The 19,929-nt window shown below is 40.8% G+C and overlaps 9 protein-coding genes, 1 long non-coding RNA gene and 1 other non-coding gene across 11 annotated transcripts; 3 read left to right on the forward strand and 8 right to left on the reverse strand.

Annotated features, from left to right (window-relative positions):
- Nucleotides 1-103: 103 nt before the first annotated feature.
- Nucleotides 104-1,012, forward strand: LOC145699077 (uncharacterized). Its single transcript, XM_081776326.1, has 5 exons — nt 104-269; nt 312-408; nt 451-623; nt 664-833; nt 875-1,012. The coding sequence occupies exons 1-5, from the start codon at nt 201-203 to the stop codon at nt 948-950; spliced, it is 585 nt and encodes a 194-aa protein (XP_081632452.1). The 5' UTR covers nt 104-200; the 3' UTR covers nt 951-1,012.
- On the reverse strand, nt 1,007-2,025 carry LOC145699076 (uncharacterized). The gene is made up of 4 exons (XM_081776325.1): nt 1,937-2,025; nt 1,851-1,897; nt 1,224-1,772; nt 1,007-1,179 (listed from the first exon to the last, which is right to left on the reverse strand). The coding sequence occupies exons 1-4, from the start codon at nt 1,992-1,994 to the stop codon at nt 1,039-1,041; spliced, it is 795 nt and encodes a 264-aa protein (XP_081632451.1). The 5' UTR covers nt 1,995-2,025; the 3' UTR covers nt 1,007-1,038.
- A 188-nt stretch (nt 2,026-2,213) lies between these two features.
- On the reverse strand, nt 2,214-2,295 carry TRNAS-CGA (transfer RNA serine (anticodon CGA)). Its single transcript has one exon. It is a non-coding gene; the product is annotated as a tRNA-Ser (tRNA).
- A 278-nt stretch (nt 2,296-2,573) lies between these two features.
- LOC145696300 (uncharacterized) lies at nt 2,574-3,113 on the forward strand. Its single transcript, XM_081773313.1, has 2 exons — nt 2,574-2,771; nt 2,827-3,113. The coding sequence occupies exons 1-2, from the start codon at nt 2,714-2,716 to the stop codon at nt 3,111-3,113; spliced, it is 345 nt and encodes a 114-aa protein (XP_081629439.1). The 5' UTR covers nt 2,574-2,713.
- Nucleotides 3,114-3,392: 279 nt separating this feature from the next.
- Nucleotides 3,393-4,149, forward strand: LOC145696304 (uncharacterized). The gene is made up of 3 exons (XM_081773318.1): nt 3,393-3,572; nt 3,619-4,002; nt 4,046-4,149. Exons 1-3 carry the CDS (start codon nt 3,434-3,436, stop codon nt 4,147-4,149), a joined length of 627 nt encoding a protein of 208 aa, XP_081629444.1. The 5' UTR covers nt 3,393-3,433.
- A 520-nt stretch (nt 4,150-4,669) lies between these two features.
- On the reverse strand, nt 4,670-5,498 carry LOC145699242 (myosin regulatory light chain-like). Its single transcript, XM_081776502.1, has 4 exons — nt 5,346-5,498; nt 5,101-5,302; nt 4,924-5,055; nt 4,670-4,749 (listed from the first exon to the last, which is right to left on the reverse strand). The coding sequence occupies exons 1-4, from the start codon at nt 5,460-5,462 to the stop codon at nt 4,700-4,702; spliced, it is 501 nt and encodes a 166-aa protein (XP_081632628.1). The 5' UTR covers nt 5,463-5,498; the 3' UTR covers nt 4,670-4,699.
- A 5,188-nt stretch (nt 5,499-10,686) lies between these two features.
- LOC145696311 (uncharacterized) lies at nt 10,687-11,764 on the reverse strand. The gene is made up of 6 exons (XM_081773324.1): nt 11,671-11,764; nt 11,434-11,632; nt 11,279-11,386; nt 11,139-11,235; nt 10,901-11,094; nt 10,687-10,812 (listed from the first exon to the last, which is right to left on the reverse strand). Exons 1-6 carry the CDS (start codon nt 11,751-11,753, stop codon nt 10,687-10,689), a joined length of 807 nt encoding a protein of 268 aa, XP_081629450.1. The 5' UTR covers nt 11,754-11,764.
- A 120-nt stretch (nt 11,765-11,884) lies between these two features.
- LOC145700456 (uncharacterized) lies at nt 11,885-12,435 on the reverse strand. Its single transcript, XR_014134209.1, has 3 exons — nt 12,366-12,435; nt 12,059-12,187; nt 11,885-12,003 (listed from the first exon to the last, which is right to left on the reverse strand). It is a non-coding gene; the product is annotated as an uncharacterized LOC145700456 (long non-coding RNA).
- A 221-nt stretch (nt 12,436-12,656) lies between these two features.
- On the reverse strand, nt 12,657-14,709 carry LOC145698857 (retinoid isomerohydrolase-like). Its single transcript, XM_081776082.1, has 7 exons — nt 14,396-14,709; nt 13,920-14,325; nt 13,680-13,878; nt 13,391-13,635; nt 13,208-13,350; nt 12,977-13,165; nt 12,657-12,930 (listed from the first exon to the last, which is right to left on the reverse strand). The coding sequence occupies exons 1-7, from the start codon at nt 14,678-14,680 to the stop codon at nt 12,691-12,693; spliced, it is 1,707 nt and encodes a 568-aa protein (XP_081632208.1). The 5' UTR covers nt 14,681-14,709; the 3' UTR covers nt 12,657-12,690.
- Nucleotides 14,710-15,655: 946 nt separating this feature from the next.
- On the reverse strand, nt 15,656-17,227 carry LOC145700119 (uncharacterized). The gene is made up of 5 exons (XM_081777376.1): nt 16,391-17,227; nt 16,159-16,348; nt 15,972-16,117; nt 15,856-15,927; nt 15,656-15,813 (listed from the first exon to the last, which is right to left on the reverse strand). The coding sequence occupies exons 1-5, from the start codon at nt 16,794-16,796 to the stop codon at nt 15,707-15,709; spliced, it is 921 nt and encodes a 306-aa protein (XP_081633502.1). The 5' UTR covers nt 16,797-17,227; the 3' UTR covers nt 15,656-15,706.
- Nucleotides 17,228-18,547: 1,320 nt separating this feature from the next.
- Nucleotides 18,548-19,819, reverse strand: LOC145700120 (uncharacterized). Its single transcript, XM_081777378.1, has 4 exons — nt 19,575-19,819; nt 19,001-19,532; nt 18,681-18,960; nt 18,548-18,640 (listed from the first exon to the last, which is right to left on the reverse strand). Exons 2-4 carry the CDS (start codon nt 19,252-19,254, stop codon nt 18,554-18,556), a joined length of 621 nt encoding a protein of 206 aa, XP_081633504.1. The 5' UTR covers nt 19,255-19,532; nt 19,575-19,819; the 3' UTR covers nt 18,548-18,553.
- Nucleotides 19,820-19,929: the final 110 nt, after the last annotated feature.

The following is a 19,929-nucleotide window of genomic DNA, read 5'->3' on the forward strand; positions in this document are numbered from 1 at the left end:
TTGCCCCATAACTCCACTAGTTCACCATAATCGATCTATATAAAATCAGATATTGCAGCGCTGTGACGTAAGTGCGCGAAAATTCACATTGGCCGCATGCCAGTACGCGCCCATTAGCCCTGTTTTTCATTTTCGGGTCAAAGAAAACTCACAAGGTTACTCACTTTTACGCACGAAAAGGTCGACTCAAAGAGAAAACAATGCTGAGAAATATAGGAAGAATAATCGCGAGAACATCTGCAGTTCAGATCGAAGCAGAAAGAATACAGGTTCAAATACAGTAAATAACGAGCCCTTTGTTATTTTTTTAGTACATAAGAGAAGTTCTGTTCAATTCCGTCTCTACCTCAACTCGACAAAAATTCGAAGCGCACGATAAATTCGATGATGGCCAAGTTCCTATCAGAGGTAAAACTTTTTCGAATAATTTTTGAAGTCATTATTTGATAGATTTGTACAAAATCTTCTCCGAAGACACAAAAGGACTTGAAAACTTCGTGGAGAACCTTGTTGGTCAAGTGCAGGTCAACACACAAAACATGACCTTTCCAGATTTTCTCATTTTGATGAGTCAGCGAAAAGGAGTCAGCTCCCCTCTTCACCCCGTCAGGGACTTATTCAAGGTCAGCAACATTGATCGATCACCTTCTTATTTCTTTCTAGAGCTATGATATTGAAGAAAACGGCGCGATCAATGCCGCAGAATTGAAGGAGTGGATGTGGTCACATGGAAAATTACTAACACAAAATCAAGCCCAAGCGCTTATCGACAAAATCGACCAAAAAGAGGATGGAGTTATCGATTATACAGAGTTCTTACTCGTCGTTGCAAGGTTCAACTAACCAAAAAGAAACTGAATAACGCTTTTTTCAGAAAAATCCTGACATCTGAAATCATCCTAAACGTCGAAAAACAAGACCAAGAAGCCTCAAAAATCGACCAAAACTGACCAAAAATTTACCTGATGTCTCAGTTTCCCTGCACGAGATTGTTTAATAAATGCGATTTACGAATCTATCCTTATTTATTGAAAGTGTTTAGCAGGCCTGGTTTTGGTAGTACAGAGTGTTCCATTTCGATGGGTTTCGGCCGTTCAAGTAGTCGTCGATGTGGACGGGATCGTTGAACATTTGTCCCCAGTCGAGGACGGAATCGGCCTTGATCTTGTTAGTGAAGCACTAGAAATCGAGATATGGAGAGAAAAAATATGCAAAAGACTTACTCTAGCGTAGGAGTTGGTCTCCCAGTCCAAGCAGTCACCGTTGCACCATCCAGAAGGGGTCTGGAGGTTGAAGTCGATGGCATGACCAACCAAGTGGTTCGAGTTGCTCGCTGGTGGGACGACAGTGCCTCCGATGTTCTGACCTTCCTTTCGGAAAGCATGCGTGACGTAGATGGTGACGTTGCAGTCCTTTGCGTATCGGTTCATCTTGTCCATTTCGCCCTTGAAGCCAGCGTCGACCTCGACTCGAAGGCCGTTGTAGCCCTTCAAGTGGGTGTTGGTGTAAGTGACCAAGTTGCAGTTTCCTCCACCGCCGCCGGAGCCAGAAGCGCCGCAGCACTGTCGTTCGCTGCTACCGCCGCACATGCCACCCTGGTACGAGCCGGAGCAGTAGTTGGTGTTGTGCTGGCACTTGCCGCCAGCGTTTTCGCACTTTGAGTCGCCCTTGGCGTCCTGGCTCTCTTGCCATTGGCAGGTGCTGTTGCAGTTCTTGCAGCACTTTCGGTTGTTGTCGCCGGAGCAGAGGCCGGACTCGTAACCGGCGGTGCACTTTTTGAAGTTGAAATCAAGGAAGAGAAATTGATAACTATTTTTTGACTGTATATAATTTCAGATAGAAATATCAACCTTGTAGTATCTCCAGTCAAGGCATTGACCGTTGATTCGATCACAACCTAAACTCTTTTACAAAAAAGATAGCCAATCCTTCTCACCTGAATCAGTCAGCTGGGCCGAAGCAAAAGATCCAAGGCAAAGTGCTGAAAGCTTCATCTTTTTTTTTTCTTATTTTAAGAATGACCCCATCCGGTTCAGAATTTCGAGCAGCAACCTCACCAGATGCTCTTTTTCTCAGCGCATATGAAGACTTCCACATGACGGAAAATCGAAATAGGCGTTTCAGATGCTGTATTCGCACAACAAAAGAAATGGCGAAAAAGAAGTTATGCAAGAAAAAGGCCTGTAGTCTCTAGAATCGGGGAACAAAATGCACGCGAGCTACAGGATTCGAACCTGTGCGGGCAGAGCCCATCTGATTTCGAGTCAGACTCCTTAACCACTCGGACAAACTCGCCTGAGGAAGTGACAAAATTCATGCTACAGATTCGCAGCACCCATTTAACGGACAAAATCGTCATTTTGGATTGAGAAAAACCTGAAAAGGAAGCATTGCGAACAGTCTCGAAAATATGTCAAGAAGCGACAGATTATGAAAATCCACTGAAATATCAAAGTCGTTAAAAATCAACACTTGCTCTTGTTGATCGGTGCCATATCCGAACTTCTGAAAAAATGAGAGCACTGTTTTTCAAAATTTGTCTTTTCGGAAAGTCCATCTTCGGAGACGACTCATACAAATATGACCGTAAGTAAACGGAAGATAAAAAGCCTCATAGTAACGAATTTCCTTAGATCCTTGTTTTCATCCACTTCAACTAACTTATCCCTGTCAAGTCTCTCCGAACTATGAATATTGCTTACCAGAGGGTCAGATGCTCTATCAGTGCTGCCACTGGCAGAGTAACATACTCAACTGCCGAGAGGGTACAAGTAAGTTCAAAAAACCAGCTTCGAAAAAAGAGCATTCAAAATCATTTTCAAATAGAGCATCCCTGCATTGACAACAAACACACCTGCGGGGACAAGTTCTGCCACCGGAAGGTCAAGCCAAACGAATTCTCTCAAGCCTACGAGTGCATCGACGAGGATGAAGAATGCTTAGGAATCGTCATGTGTGAAGAGTATTTCTTTGGACACTGCGCTTGGGGATATAACATCAATAACGCAACTCAAGCTATTTCAGTTACTTCCCTCGACGATTGCTACAATCATTGCAAGAACATAGAGGAAACGGTCAAGAGTCTCTCGATAAGTTTTCTCGGCCAAAACTGAGCTCGGCAACCTGAGTAGAAAAACTGAGTCAGGGTTTTAAAAAGGTAAAATGTAAAGCCGCGTAGCGGCTTTTTTTTAAACGAAGCCGCGAAGCGGCTTTGTAAGTTAAAATAATTCATTGAGTTGGTAACTGGCGAAGCCGCTTTGCGGCTTCGTTTTAAAAAAAGCCGCTACGCGGCTTTTCATTTTATTCTTTTAGAACCCTGAATCAGGCTTTCTACTCAGGTTTCCGAGCCTAGGGCCAAAGAGTACATCTTGATCGCTTAAAAAAGGGTTGTACTGGGTTCGATTTGGACGAAAAGGGGATCTGCATTCCGACAATGAACGAATGTACAAAAGAAGATGTTGTCGACTTTGCCGGGCTTCAAAATTATACCCACAGTAGCTGGGCAAATCCATACCACAAACTAAAGAGAGTTCAGTCCATTCATTATCCCATGAAAGGCTGCAAAACACCAAGTAAGAATCGCTAAAAATCAAATTTTTCGTTAAAAATGATTTTCAGAAAGAAGCCCCGACTGCGATAAAAAGCTAGCAGATACTGTTCGCGAGCATTTTGTCGACATCAACGACATTCTTTCCCGTTTTGAAGACAAGTTTGACGAAGTGACTTCAAACCAGGAGAACATGATTCTCGACCTCGCTCTCACGGGAGACACGGCAAAAACACTCTTTCCCGTCATCATTGGACTTGTTGTCGTCCTCCTCGTCGTGAGAATAATTATGCTAGTCTGGCAAATTATCCAATGGAAGACCGGCTCAAACACGGCCACTCTAGATACAGGCAATGAAATGCGAGTCAGATCATCTCCAAGAAGAACGAATCCGGATGTGGAAATGAACTCTTCACCGACAAACCCTGGGATCGATACTCTAGCCACGGAAAATCGTAAGTTTTCTCTGGCAAATCTCGCAGTGCAGAATAATTTTAGAGCAAAACGGGCAAACTGTGGCAGAAAACATTTATGAAACTCCAAAAGCGAAAGAAGCTGGAAAAGAAAAAGAAGCAGCTGAAGCTGAAAAACTTGAGAAATAACTTTGATTTTCATTCTATCACATTTTCCTATTAGTTTCTCGTGATTTTTAGGGACGCACTGACTATGTCGCCGAATGTCCCCGAATGTCGCCATTTTGTTGAAAATAGCCTCAAAATAAAAAAAACGTCCCGGTATCAAAATAAATTCGTTCTACTAGTAGAAAATGACGGAGGCGCAAAAATTGACAGACTCACTCTTTGAGTTTCCTTCTATCCAGGCGCGAAGCGCACAAAGATTTCTTGACGAGATGTTTAGTTTAGGTTTCTTATGACTAGTTTTATGCTAATTTCTGTTAAAATTACATTTTTAACGATCATAATAGTATTTTCTATAAGAAAACGATTTTATGACAAGGAATCGAAGTTTTCTAGAACATGGTGTTTTTGTTTTTTTTGGCGAAATTCGGCGACATTCGGCGACATTCGGCGACATTCAGCGACATTCGGCGACAAAGTCAGTGTCAGCCGATTTTTAATCAACCGTTTTTGCTTTTCGGAATAAACTATTTTATTTCATCTTTTTCTGTTTTATCAGGCAGGAAGAGAGAACTCATAATTCGGCATTTCCATATTTCATGACTCGGGCCAATTCCTTGTAATCTGAAAGAAATTATGAGGGTTTGAAGAAACCATAAAATCAGGAAATCTCAAAATCATTTAATTTTTATGATTTGGTTAATATTGACTAGAATTTATAAGAATAACCATCATAGTATTTAGCAAAGCCAACTACTCGAAACGCATCAAAACTCGATTGACTATCGTATTCATTACCAAAAGTCCCATCTTCAGCAACTTCAACATCTCTGAGAAGATCATCAAACTGTTGCTGATTGTAGCGATCTCCAATATTCATCATCATAAATTCAAAGTCAGATCGATGAAGTCTCCCAGTTCCGTTCTCATCTAAACAAAGTCATCTCAAACCTTGGGGACAAAATTTCGCCTTACCAAGACAAGAAAACGCCTGTTCAAGCGTGTCGAGTGGATCGGTCTCTCGCATCTTTTGGCCAAGAAGGGTCAAGAACATTGTGAAATTGATGGGACCGGGGGCTTCTTCGACCATTTTCTGAACTTCATCTTCGCTCAGTTCTTTTCCAAGGGAGAGGAAGATTTCCCGCACATCTTCGAAGCTGATTATTCCATCATTGTCCTTCGAAACTCATTTTTTTTTCTTCGTGAATAGAATAGCCTACCTGATCGATGAACTTGAAGGCTTCATTGAATTCCTGAATCTGTTGCTGGTTAAACATGTTGAAGACATTTGAAGTCATTCTGTGACCCCGGTTGCGGCTTTTCTTTGATCTTCTCATCGAGCTTTTTCGAGGATCAATAATTTTCTCTCCTTATTCTAGAGTTTTCTCTAGGGAAGATTTTTAATCCCTTTTCTTGCTCTTGTTGACGAAATGCTTGCTGATTTAGGCGGCTTCTGAGCCGCTATTTCAATTTGTGCGTCACTCGCTTTTTCATTGATCTGGGATCTCATCTCTTTCTTTTTTTCCAATACGTTTCTCTTTTTTCTGATATGAAAAAAATGTTTATTTCTCTTTGAAATGGAGATATTCTCTTCTGAATCGTTGCTCTTGCTCTTGAATCATGGAAAAAGGGATCAACACCTGTTCGACTCTTTTACAGAAATTTACAGAATTTATTCACGGCTCAATTAGCATAGCGCTGATAATATAGGACTGATGAACTTGTCTCTTTTCAATGAAAATTGGAGTCATCGTTCCAGCTTCTTTTATCGAGCAGTATGGATCTGCTTCGATCGTTATCTTCGCTAGAATCTCATTTTGGTCAACGGCGCCAATTGCTTTTTGAATTTCGCCAACTTTTGAATGACCAACGACTTCGATGATTTCTGTTGGAGATGATGATTTGAAGAATATTGCATTTTCGGAATCAAATCGTCTAAAAGAGGGGCTAATGTAAATGGCTAAGGGCTAGGGTTAGGGTTAGAGTCACGCTAACTTCCCCAAGACGCTAACTTCCCCAGACGCTGACTTCCCCAGACGCTAACTTCCCCAAGGTTGTGCAAATTAGCGTTTTGGGCAAGTTAGCGTCTTGGGCAAGTTAGCGTCTAAAGTGCGTGGGCGATCCGTAGAGCGTTGAATGGCTCTTTCAGCATGTCTTAGTCTGGTAGACAGTCAATCCCCTCTTAGAGTCTAACCTCGACCTTTCCGTGTGTAAAGCGGTCATATTTTCCATTTCTTTTGAGCAAATTTAGTTTAACGTTTTGAAATAATATTTTTGTACTCCGAGAGTACACTCATTTCGACAGTCGATTTCAAAATTTCTAAGCTCTTATTATTTGAAATTAAATATTTTTGATTATTTCGAAGCGTTATTATTAGAACATTTATCCCAAAAAATGCCTGAATTCTCAAACATCTGTCTAAATAACTTAAAAATAATGGCTCCTATACTTTCTGAATACTGTTTTCAGTGTTCGATATAAAAATTTCGAGAAAAAAAAATTATTTTTTATAACCGGCAACTTTGACGCTAACTTGCCAAGACGCTAACTTGCCCAGACGCTAACTTCCACAAGGTTGGGCAAGTAAGTGTTTTGGGGAAGTTAGCGTCTGGGGAAGTTAGCGTCTTGGGCAAGTTAGCGTGACTCTTAGGGTTAGTGTAAGGGTTTTTACCTTTTCGCGATATATTCGAGAGGTATAAGGTGCGAAGAATCGACTTGTTCTTCCTCAATCTCTTCGTACTTTTTGAACTTTCGTCTTAGCGGTATTTGACGAAAAGTACCAGAAAAATTTTCATCGATGTTTTCCCTAAGAATCTCAAGAAACGACCAAAAATAACTCGGTTTCTTTTCTTTTTTCTGAAGACTGTCGAAAGTTTCCCAAAAAATATTTGCTTTGTTTTCGTAGATTTCTCGTTCGGCGATTCTTTTACCAATTTGCCGTTCATTTTCCGGCAAGTCCTCGACTGTCACTTTTTTCACTTCGAACCAAATTCTTTCCAAAACTCCGAGGTTTTCCATCCTGATGAAAGACCTCTGTATATCGCTTTCGGCCACATTTGTGCCGATTGTTCGTTTATTTCCTCTTCTATCGCCGCAAATGAAGGGCAAGAAGTTCTCTTTCCCGTGCCATTCCAAAACAAAAGGCCAGCTGTATCGAAGAAAAACGAAAAAGCTCAAAATTGTCCAAATTCCCATAAGCGAAAATGTCATAAAAGAGTTCTCCGTATCATTCAAACAATTTGCCGAAAAAGGATCTGGATAAGAAGATGTTTTATAATCGTCGCCAATTTCTGTCAAGACGCATTTGTTCGCCCGCGGTCGGTAAAGAGTCGTATTGAAAGTCTTTCTGACAAAGTTCCCCAAATCGGAGATGTTTCGTTTTTGTTCACCGTAGCTGTTGTTTCGTGCAAGGAATTCCATGTCACCATTGTCGAGAATTCCGTCGATTTTTAGGGCTTTTGGGTCGTAGGAGGTCCATTCTAGCTCGTTTATCACTCAATTTTGAGGATCTTACCGAAAAAACTTCGCAACAACTGGCTTAATTTCGATCCCTTCCCTGTTGCGACCATAGTTTGAAAAGTTGCTAAAAACTTCATCGTAGGAATAAACGCTAGAAATGGAAAAATAGCGCAACCTCCGATGATGAAATGCCGTCTTCTATACCTTCTTCTTTCGATTCCTATTTTGTCTTTACCAATAGTACCCACAAATTTACGGAACTCATAAATCTGCGAGAATGCGATGAACAATGCAAGAACTACTTGAAGAACAACATCGATGACAGCTTTTTAGAGCTTCTTTTTATCGATTTCTAAAGCATTTTTCTAGATAAGCTCTTTCCTGAAATACGGATGTCGAAGTTTGGCGGCTTAAATCTCGTCATATAGAAGTAGGTGACGAATAAATGAGGAATCTCCAGCGTCAAACTTTGCAAAACAACAATACACATCGTCAACGGAAAAAGAACCATAATCGGGGCTCCCTTGCTTTCGAAGGTTAAAACGACCACCCACTTGACTGCCAGGGCGAAGAGGCCGAGAAAAGGGTTCGCGAAGAAATACCCTTGAACGAAGATGTTGGGCTGGTAGAGAAGGCCGTCAGATGTGCCGTAGGAAATGGCGACGTTGAGCTTGTTGTAGTTTGTGTACAGTCCAACGATTAGAATGACGAGCTGAAATAATTTTTATTAAGAAATTTGGATGATCGAACCTTGAGAAGCTTCCACCAATGCGGCTGAAAGGTCTGCTGCGCGTAGAGCGTCAAAACCGACATGAACGTCATAAATGTCACCACCGCTATCAATCCATTTTTGATCCCGTCATACTTTCTTTTCGTTTGCGGTTCCGTAAATTTAATCGCAGTTGCTATAACAATAAAGAATAACGATAGACTTGATTTCTAACCTTTAAACTTCCGATCAATTGCTGGCGCGCTACGTCTTGTTCTTTGTGGTTGGTTTATTTGTAGAATTTTATGTTGTATTTCGTCTTCTTGTTTGATAAAAGTGATGTTGTTTTCAGCGATAAACTTGTCCATCACGGGTCCGAAGGAGTTAACGGTTTTGTTGAAGAGTCCCTCGAAGTCGGCAGTTTCAGTATCGGAGTAGAGTGTTATGACGATATCAGAAACCTGACCTTTACCATAATTCTCCGAGTATCCCTTATTAGAGAAAGTCGGCTTGGATTGTCGAAGCCCTGTATATTCAATATTATTGATTTGTAGCCCGTTAAAGGCGTCTTTTATAGCATTGGTGAGAAGCTCAATAAAATACTTCATCAATTTCTTATTTTGTTCAAGAAGATCCTGTCGTTCATCATCATCAAAAGCCGCCAGCTCGTCGGGGTAGTAGAAAATCTTCGAATGCAAAATTGGCAAGTTGACGTTTCTCAAGTCCTGTCGATCCGCGAGACTTTCGCTGGCCTTTTCTTCCGCTGCGAGACAGTCTTCTTTCGTCAGCTCGGCAATGACTGTCACGCTTTCTGCTCGCTCTTCTCCAAGTTTCTCCAGCTCGGATTCGAGTCGGATGTCATCGACGTAAATGAAGAAGAATTTCAAATAAGTCTTCATCCAGACCTCGTCTACGTTTGAAAGGGTAATTTCCATGTTGTCCGTTACAGGATTTACAATAATATTGATGCTCTTCTCCATCCCGTGTCCCTGAATAACATCAGGTGTCGACTTGATATTCGTCAGAAGAAGCGGAATATTCGTATGCACTTTGTCGTTTTCTTTGAATCACAAATCCAAGGTGATTGTATTGCCGCTGGAAGAAATCGTATTGAAGATTTTCTGCTGCTGTTTTTGTTCAATCAAAGTTGAGAAAATATTGACAAGTTCTTGTTGAGCGGTTTCGTCGTTGACGTCGTTGTTTTTGTCGAAAAGGTCGTTGTCTTTGATGTTTTGATCGGCAAGGACTACGCCGAGAGCAGACAGAATTGGGGCTCAAAAATCAAAATTAGAAAAAATATATTTTTTTTTTAATTTGATTAAGTCATTTGAGCCCCGTTTTGAAACGGCTGAATTGGTGATAAGATCTTTGCCCCTATCATCAATATTCGCCACGGCATCTGTCAAAGCTTGAGTTCCAAAGAAGCAGTTTTTGCCATATTTAACCAGTGTTTTGTCATAAAAACTCTTTATCTTTTCGTTCAGGCAGTTAAATTTACTGATCAGCTCTTTTTCAGGAGAAATCAAACATCTGTTCGGCTCGGGAGAACCAGAATAGCTCGGAAAGTACAGAATAAAATCGCCTTTGAAAGTTCCAAATTGCTCTAGAATCGAAATGGTGGCTTCTTCATAGTCGCAATAAAACTCGAGATTATTTCTAAGAACCTAGGGTGGGCAAAATTTTCCCTTGATCCTAACCAGGCTAACCCTAACCCCGACAATTGATTTTACCGACCCTAGCTTGGAGCGTATCGAATTCTTTCCCAAATTTCTTCCGGGGTCAGTTGCATCACAAGCGCCGAAAAACATATCTTTTGTATTAAAACGAGCAATCTCATAAACAAATATTTGATAATTTTTTTTCTCTAATAGGTAAATCTCAGATATAATATCTGGCAAGCGGCTAGTTTAAGATCGGTAGAGGAAAGTATTATAACACGAAATTTTATATTCTCAAAACCTCAAGTCGTTAAATTCAACTAGAACAGCTTCAACTCAGAATTGCTGACCTTTCCAAAGCTAGCAGATTCATGACGCAGGGACAAAATTATTTATCGACTTTCCCAGAAAATTAAATGACCAATTATTAGCTCAGAAAAAAGGCTGAGAATAAGAGTTTCAGGAGGAAAACAGAGCGCAGGGGGAAAATAGGGTCGGGTTCTAGTAGATTATTTTGATTTATATTCAACATGTTGCCTCCATAAACATTTAGTCTGGCCGCCAAAACGAGATTAAAATTAATGAGACTAATATATTTTATATGATCAAGCTGGTCAAGGTTCATTTCAAATTATCCATAACTCTTGCTTCCTACAAATTTTGACGAAAATATTTGGCGTGTTTTTAGTGGTGAATTTATTGATGGAAAAAATGTGTGGCAAAAGATGTGAGGACTATTGAGGCATGGAAAAGGATATTTCAGAAAAAGAAACTCCATCGGCATCGTGAGTGTGGTTGGAAATCGTGATTTGTGGAGGGATCAGATGTTTGAAACCGCTTCGGTCGAGCATCTTGTCGCGCTTTCGTTGAATGTAGTAGACCATCAAATGGACTTTTCAAAGGTTTCGAAACGAGAACGACTTGAATAAGAAGTCTGAAAATTGAAACCTTTCCTAGAGGAATAGCAAAAAGAAGAACAACGATTGCCAGCAGCAGCGATCGCTGTGGATAGTTCCCCCAATCCAACGTCTCTTCGTAAATTATCTGATAATCAACGCGATCAGAGACGAAATACAGCATCAACGAGTGGATCAAAAAGCAGCAGCCGATCCCGATCGTCCAAATAAATTGATAAAGCTTCACTAAAAAGGCCGGTTATTTTGGAAAATTCTGATGAGGTTAGTACCTTGTGTGTCGGTCACGACTAGGTCAACAATGATTGAAACAGAGTTGATGAGATGACAATGCCAGGAATATGCGTTCAGATCTGTCCGAAGAAGAATCTATAAGAAAATTCTAGATTTTCTGAGAAGAAAAAAGACTCACCCAGTAAGCAAGAGAGAGCATTATCCCAACATCCCAGCTGAAAATCCGAAATAGCTCGCAAATCCACATTGTTATCTTTACCATTCCTTTTTGGGGCCTCTCTACTTCCTTGAATACGAAGTTTATTGCGTGAAAAATGAAGAAATTGAAGGTACCTCTCGGAAGATATAGAAATAAATGCTCAAGCCGAAAGCGGATGTAAAGTAGATATTGAGCAGGGTCTCGCCCCACGTGGTCAAGTAAATATAATGCTTGGGCAATTCCACGGCTGTGTTCTGAGTGATGAACCAGATCAAGAAGTAAGTTGACAATGCGGCGCGATAGAAGAGAAATTTTCGTGTTGAGCGAATTAATCTTCGCGAAAATAAGTAAAAAAGTTAGAAAGAGCCTACCTTGATCTGTGGTAGGTTTCATTTTTTTGCACTTCGATAGTCGCTTGCTCTGCGATTGATTTGCACATTCTCTGTCTTGGCATTTTCTCTCTTTTCCTGCTTGTATCTCCAAGTGCTCGAAATGAGCTTTTTCTTTCTGAGGGAAAATAAATCTAGAGACTTTTTCGCGAGATTTTTTTTTGATGTTTCTTTATTTTTTTCAGAACACAAATAAGAAAAACAGCCATGCAAGGGTAGAATCTGAGAGAATCTTATTTTTCTTATTCGCGGATGTATTGATGTCTTGTTACTCGAGATCGTCTCGGCGAACGAATTGAGATGGTCGGTGTTGAGCTGAAAGAAAGTCTAGTTACCAGTAGTTGAACTTTTGCGCGAAAAATCGGCTTACGTAAAAGAGAGCTCAGGAATTTAGAGTAGTCGAGGGGCATTGGGGATGCGTAGCGTTTTGTTAAGTAGTCTGACATCGGGCCGTACTCGGGATCCATTTCAGCGATCTCAGGAGATCTTTTCTTGCCACCTAAAAGGAGATATAAAAAGGGGCTTTGCTCGGCAACCTGTGGAATAAATCTGACTCAGGCTCTAAATGATCGCTTTGAACAAAGTTGAACTACGCTTTTGCGATCCTTCAAAGCCTGACTCAGATTTTTTGCACAGGTTTCTCTCACCAGGAAAAAAGCCTGGCTTGGAAATCTTACTTGGGTTGAAACCAAAGCTCCAATGCTGAGCCGAAACTCCCGCTGCAAATAAAATTTTCAACAACTTCATTTTTTTTCCTTATTTTTCCTATGACTCTCTTTACTTGCCTTTTTATTTCCAAAAAACAAATTTATAATCTGTCTATAAAGCGTCGTTTGGTCCTGTTATTTGTGCGTGATTAACGGATCCGTACCATGAATTCATTATTTATTGAGCGCGCGTCAAGCCGGATAAATGCTAAATTGGGAATTGTTTTGTACTAGGAAGTCGTTTGTTAAAATGGAACGAGGTTTCAAGAGGCTAGAAAAGATCGTTTTTTATTGTTTATAAAAAAGTTTCTTGGTGTTTAACAAAAGTGCCGTGGAAAGAGACAGAAATATCATAATCATCTGGAAGCCAAATTCTAGCGATCTCTGTCATTTCAACTGGCTCTAGAATCAGCATGAACGGTCGAAGATCAGAATGTCCTTCGAAGGCCGAAACAAGAGAGAGTAGGACACCGTCGGTTTCGGATTCGGCACCAGGGCGGGAGACGAAGAAGGGCTCGGATGGGGAGTAACCAGCCTGAAATTTAATAAATGAGGGTTAAAGAAGATGAAAAATAGCGGACCTCTCTCCAAACGAATCGTTCCTTGGTTGATATTTGCGAGTGATAAAGCCTGTCGGCCATGATATTGCCCATTCCAACGGACCAAAAGTGATCGTACTTTACCCCGACGTAATCGAAATTGATCATTGGGAAGTCAGTTCCAGCGGCGGTGTACATTGGCCAATTGACCATGTCAGGCTCGTATAGGACCTAAAGTAATGGTTTATCACTGTCTATTTTTTCGTGACGTACAGTTGGCTCGACGTATTCGTCCGATTTGGCCATCAAACCGTCCATGCCAAATTCGTATCTAACGGGAATGCCAATTGGGAGCATGCTTTCATGGACTTCTTGGAGCGCTTGGCCAGTAGCGTTGACTGTATCCAGGTAATATGCTGAATATTGTTAGGTTTCGCTTTGAAATTTATCTCTTACCCATCATGATATCCCCCTTGGGAGTTTCGCAAGTATCCAAGATGATTTTATCCCCATCTTGGTAAGCTTGAATCATGTGAATCTGCATGAAGGCCTCTGTTGAAAACGTCTTAGGGAACCACCTCATGTTTTTCTTGTCGAAGATTTTGAAGTATCCGGGCTTTTCTTCGTTGTAAAACATCATGTCCATCGGTGGCTCTCCTGCTTTACACGCATCGGCCATTTTGAATGGGTCGAGTTCAATGCTGAAAAATGGGTATTTTATTTTATTCTTTAGGCAAATATCTACCTTGTTACTGGGAGGACGAGGAAGTCGGTGGTCTGGACGAACATGTGGAAGTATCTGACGGTCTTGTCTCGCTCATCTTCATTGTACAAAAAGTCGCCGAATTCGACAGATGCGAGAAATTCTTCCGGAGTTGCTTGGTAGGCAAAGGGGTTTTCAACATCACGAACAGCGTTTTTGATCTTCAGCGTTCCATATGCGGCTAAAAACTCATGCTAGCTTCTTTGATGTTTTTTTTCTTACTTTTTGGGACAAACGCAAAGGGTTCGTTGTAGACTCCTACGCTCATCGTCCAGAAATCTCCGTTGGCATCGAGAGAACCATGGGCAAGAACAGTGACAATGAAGTAGCCCTCTGGTTTGACATCGCCCAAGTCCAAAATGTGTTTTGTTTCCAAAGTAACAGGATCGTTGAGAGTGATCATTCGGGACTCAGTGAAGCCGACCATCCAGCCGTGGATCGGGTAGAGCGAGACGATCGTGTTATCTGAGGGGAAGGATTCGTAGAGATGGTAGCATCGGGCTTTTGAAAGTTCTTCGTCGGCGAGATCTTCACAGCCTTCCGGCTCTGCCCAGGTGCCCATTTCGGTGTAGACGATGGCGTCTTTTTCGACATTGGCGAGGCGATGAGTGGACTCGATGTATTTGCTCTTGAATGAAAGTTTTAAGCCAAATCGAAAAATCATCGGCAAATGTAGAAATTTTTTATTTGAAGATTACCTGATAATGAACATCTCCATTGTCAAACTCAATCTTTTGGATGATCGCCGAGGGATCGAAAATATGCTTGAAGTGATCCTGTCCGTATTCGTATTGTCCGGGTCCGTTTCGGAACATTGATCCTTTCAGCCAGCTCGGGACCTCTCCATCAATTTTGTCCAATTTTACACGTTCAGGATGCTCCTGCATCGTCCTAAACAGACCTCCAGCATCTTCAGTATAAGAAGCTTGATCGTCAGCAAATGCTAGGCCAAGCAGAAGGGCCTTTCTTAAAAACGATACCATTTTCTTGTGAGTGAAAATTTTCAACTGAGAATGTCCATGGTTAACCTGGTTTAAATAACTTCGATTTTGTCTTGACATTTGCGTATCAACAGCATAACGATCAGAGCGCAGTTGAGTTCAATCTAGCAGAAATTGCAGGGGTTAACAATATAAAAGACCAACGTAAGAAAAACGTAAGAAGAATGATAAAAGTTTGATCAAGAAACTTGTTAACCTAACAATTAGGTTAGGTTATTGGCAAGCTTTCGGCATTTCGCCATCATCAGGCCAGGTGAAACGGGACGAGAAACGGGATGAAGAAACGGGATGATGGCGAAATGCCGAAAGCTTGCCAATAAACTATGGCGAAAAACAATATTATAAAACATCAACTTCAATTACAAATTAGGTAAGGGTAAGGGGATCAAGTTATTGAAGTGATTTTATCTTTTTATTATTTTGATTGGTCGGTAAACCAAATACAGCAATCTTATTGGTAATCAAAGAATACACTTCCATAAATTGTTTTACTCAAAAATCGTCAGAATCAGAATCTTTTCTTCTGAATTTTTTTTAAATCGATAGCGAAGTTGATAGACCCACTCCCGAAAATCCCTTCTCCTGCTCCGTCAAACTGGGACCCGACAGGGATTTAAACATCCCGAAGTTCGGACCCGAACTCCTCAACCTTGAGTTTGTAGATTTTTTTTATTTCAATTACCAAATTTGTATTTTCGGCTCGGTCACCTTGAATTCACCTTGAAATTGTTGCAAAACTGCATTTTCCGAAAGTTACGCAAGAAAAACGTAAAATATGAACTAAAACTCTATAACCTGCAATTTGACAAACTATGAAACTTTTATTTCTGCGATAAAAACAGTCACTCTTATCGTCATTCCATGGAAAAATAAATGAAGTGTTTTTGAATTCCCCTGAACTCATTTAGTCCTGCATCCTTGACATTCAAATTTTCTCAAGAAAAGCAAGAAAAAAAATAGACTTTTGCCAAGAAATCATTGTATTCTGTTTCATTTAAAAAAATAAATTCAGATGGCGTTTGAATTTCCGACTTTTTGAATGAGTTTTCCACAGCCTTGAAGGCATTCTAGAACTTGAGCTCTAGAACGAAATTCGCAAATATTCGTATAGGTTCCTAAAAAAGCATTGGCTATCATTTCAATTAATTTCGATCAACCTTCAAGATGGCGGACTCCTCCATTGAGCTGAAACTCCTTTCTTCCATGCAGCATCCGTCGGTTATTAAAAACTAAAACAACGACCCTTTTGACGAGATAGAACTTGTCATCCTACCAAGGCATTCTCCTGGCTCCAGTCTTCGAACCATACTCGTTTTTGACCCTTCTATTTCCTTCAAAAACCTTCTGTAGGCCTTCAAATACTGATCCGTCATTGAGTTACTGTCAGAAACCCCCTCAAAACTAGGTGCCCAGTTCACCCTTAAAACTTTCTCCTCCTTGTTTTTTCATTAATTTTCTACCTGGAAATATCGCCACTGGAATCTAACACAATATGAGGTTGCTCCCACTCGAGGTAAACCGGGTTTTCGCGCTCCCAGTGAATTTTCTGGAATCGAACGGGAACTGTCGACAAAATTTCGAAATCATCCGGGTAAGCTCGTTTTACATGCTCAGCGACTTCGAACGCGTCGATCAAAGTTGACTCGCCGCCTTGAGAAATTATTTGTTCTGAATGATTTTGCGTCAGATTACCTTTTACAACATGATCGTTTCTCCTACAGAGCAGGTACTGAAGCCCAGGAGGACTTTCAAAGTAAACCAGATCCATGTGCGGATCGAGGCCAGCGCTAGAATAGGCGATATTGTTCGGATTCGGCAAGCTGACGACGTCGAAGGTCAGCCCATAAACGCTAGGAATTGGCTCGGAAATCTTCCTAGCAACTTCAAGGACGCCATTTTTCATCGTTGAGCAATTCTTGACGATGCAATATCCATGGGTGGCGATTTTTGTGGTCAACTCGTATTGTCCAGCTTCGTGGAGAGTTTTTGAAAAGTCGATTTCAGGCACCCAGTCGTTTGGGAATCGGTGGTAGGTCATGTTTGTCGAGCCATTTAAGCGGAGATTTTCGTCTCTTTCGACAGTTTTTTGAGAATGCATAATTTCAATATTTATATATATATATAGCCAATAATTTATGGACTAATCTATCTGATCCCGTAAGTGGATGCCTTCGCCCTGAATCAGGGCCCCTGATCCTCAAATGATATTTGTACCTCGATACTCTAGATTCTAGAGTCTAGACCTGGGCGAGCAGCGCTGAGCGAAACTTCACCCGCTCGCCGTTTCTGTTAGAAATAAGATTTTTTGAAATTTCTTTTTGTAAATTTTATCTCCAAATCTTCAGCTTTCTGTTCCGATTCTTAGTTTTTCTCTATCATTTTTGGTTGATGAGCTAGCGAGAAAAAGAGAAGCCCAACTTCAAAAGGCATCAAGTCTTGCAAACTTTATTTTTTCTTCATGAAACTAGCACCATTGAAAAGCGCGTTAAATTCTGAACAGATTCCACCCAATCAGCTAAAGTAAATCGGTACTCATTGACGTTTAAGGTCAGATAAACAAGATAACTTAGCGCCCGCCCAGCGGGAATCATGTCCAGGAAGCCCAAAATAGCTAAATCGGAGCGTCCAGCCGTGCCGCGACCAGCTGCGCGCGCTAAGCAGTTTTCTTTATCTGGCCTTACACGCCAATGAGTACCCATTTACTTTAGCTGATTGGGTGGAATCTATTCAGAATTTAACGCGCTTATCAATGGTGCTAGTTTCATGAAGAAAAAATAAAATTTGCAAGACTTGATGCCTTTTGAAGTTGGGCTCCTCTTTTTCTCGCTAGCTCATCAACCAAAAATGATAGAGAAAAACTAAGAATCGGAACAGAAAGCTGAATATTGGAAGATATAATTTACAAAAAGAAATTTCAAAAAATCTTATTTCTAATAGAAACGGCGAGCGGGTGAAGTTTCGCTCAGCGCTGCTCGCCCAGGTCCCTTCAGGGAGTCAATTTAAGGTCATTTTTGAAAATCGTTTTCCCAAAATTTTAGCAACATTTATGGTTTTTGTCAAAAAAGTTTTTGATCAAATAAAACTTTTCCTGAGATATTTTCTTAGCATCTCACCAGGAATCATCCCTTCGTGATCTTCTCCTTCGATTCGAAATTTGAAAAAGTCCCCTTCGAACGCCGCGTATTCTAGCTTTATTTCTTCGGGCCAGTCTGAGGGAGAAATTGTTTTCTGCCCCGATCCTTCTTGTTTGCAATCCGGGCAATGGCAGTTAAAACTAAAATTTTATGTTAGAAACTTTTTGAGAGAGATTTTTTTTACCGCAGCCAGATGGCCGAAAAGTCAAAGTTTTCGATTTTTCCATTAATTTCTAGCGCCAGATTTGCGGAACTTGAAGAAAATGAGTCTACCCTTAGACATCTTTGAAATATATTCGAGCGTAATCTTCTCAGCATTCTTTCCTTCTCGTTTATTTTTTCTTTACGATTTTGGCCGAAATCGTAAAAAAATCGAAAGGCGTTCACATTCTCATACGACCTTTGACCTCCTATGCAAATTCTCCGAGAAGATGTGTTTGCTCAAAGATTTTTCTTACGAAAAAATTGGATTTTCAATAATTTCTTATAACATAATTATAATCATTTTCGAGAAGCGTATGACCCCCATCGAAACGCGTGGTGCGGAAAACGTGGCCCGAGACAATCATCGGACGCGGCCGTTCTGAACGCTCAAGCGTCTCCGCGGACTTACGATATCAAATGTCGTCCATCGTGACGAAGGGCACGTTCTGCGTGCGAAAGAAATTTTTCATCTTTGGTCAAAAAGAAATTAACATTTAAGATTTGAAGGTCTATTTGACTATCTTTTGCAGGAGATAAGATTCAGAGCTGAAACACGAGCGAGTAGTTTTTCGATGAGGACGGTTTTTTCATCCTTTTCAAATACCTTCAATGCTGTTATCGACTGAATTTTTAAGATGAATTACCTCAGACTGTGATAAAAGTCGCTGCTCCTTCATTTTCAATTTTATCCCAAGTTTCTGAAGCGCCAGATGAAATCTTCTTGAATCAAGTTTTCCTCGCTTCAACTTGTCAAAACCGTGAAAAATTCTTCGAACAAGCATTTGATCTGCTAAAGCCAATTCTGTGATGATTTTCGATGCAACCTCTTCAGGAGAACTCTGCCCCCTCGTCTCAAGATCAATCGAGGTACAAGTTGAGCCCGGGTTGATATGGTTGCTTAGCTTTTTCCAGACGATATTTGTCCTAGAAAAATTTGAAGTCCTTATTTGAAAAACCTGAAAACCTCGAAATTCGCTGCCCATCGCTCAAGAAATCCCAAAGCTCATCGAAATCTTTGTCACCGAAATAGATCCCAAATTTCTCCAACAAAAACTTTCTCAGCGAACTTTTCTCTATCACTTCATCCACAAATTCATTCTCGAGCAGCTCTCTGAATTTCCCCCAATTTCTGCTCAAAAAAGAAAGCGCTCGATCTTTCGTCCACGAATCTTCGTCCGAAATGATAAAAGTGTGATCCCGTTTCAGCCATCGTGGCATTCCAAGTTCGACAGTTCGTGATTTTATGAAACCGGCGAGGTCGGAAAAATGAAGAAATTGGCGAACACCGTTTGTGAGGAGATAACTGAAGGACTTGACTTGTTGGTCCCCGATTGTTGGAGGTAAAGTTGCGTGGCTCTTTGGCTTGAAAATCGATGTTGACACCCTTAAGAAAAAAAATTGAAGCCGTTCCTAGCTAAAAGCTTGTGAAATGTCCTGCAGCTAATTCCCTTGTTGTCTTTATCCGCAGCTTTCCAGGAGTTTTTCAGATCTTCAAGCTAAAAATTCTCTCCCGCGCCATTCCTTTCATGAAACCTTACTTTTTGGCCGTGAAATTCCCTGAGAATCAATTCCGTGAGCTCTGAAAAGTCCGTCATCTCGTCGACACCCTCTGATTTTAGCGGAGAAACCGTCGCGAATAGAGCTCCTGGATAATCTCTTTCACAAAGTTCTCAATGGAAAAATGGAGAAATCAGTGGTGAAATGGAGAACCTTGCTTATTCCTTGATTTGAGTCTGTGGTCAATTTTCTCAAGCCAACTTTTGCCGACCACTGACGAACTCTATTTTTCACCTTTTTCCAGATTTTTGAAGACATGATTTTTAATTTAAAAAGTTTTCAAAATGCGGAAATTCAAATAGAAAGATAAACGGAGAAGATTTCAAGAGCACTTCA

The sequence above is a fragment of the Oikopleura dioica genome, chromosome 2, assembly GCF_907165135.1.
Source record: "Oikopleura dioica chromosome 2, OKI2018_I68_1.0, whole genome shotgun sequence".
Taxonomy (NCBI): Eukaryota; Metazoa; Chordata; class Appendicularia; order Copelata; family Oikopleuridae; genus Oikopleura; species Oikopleura dioica.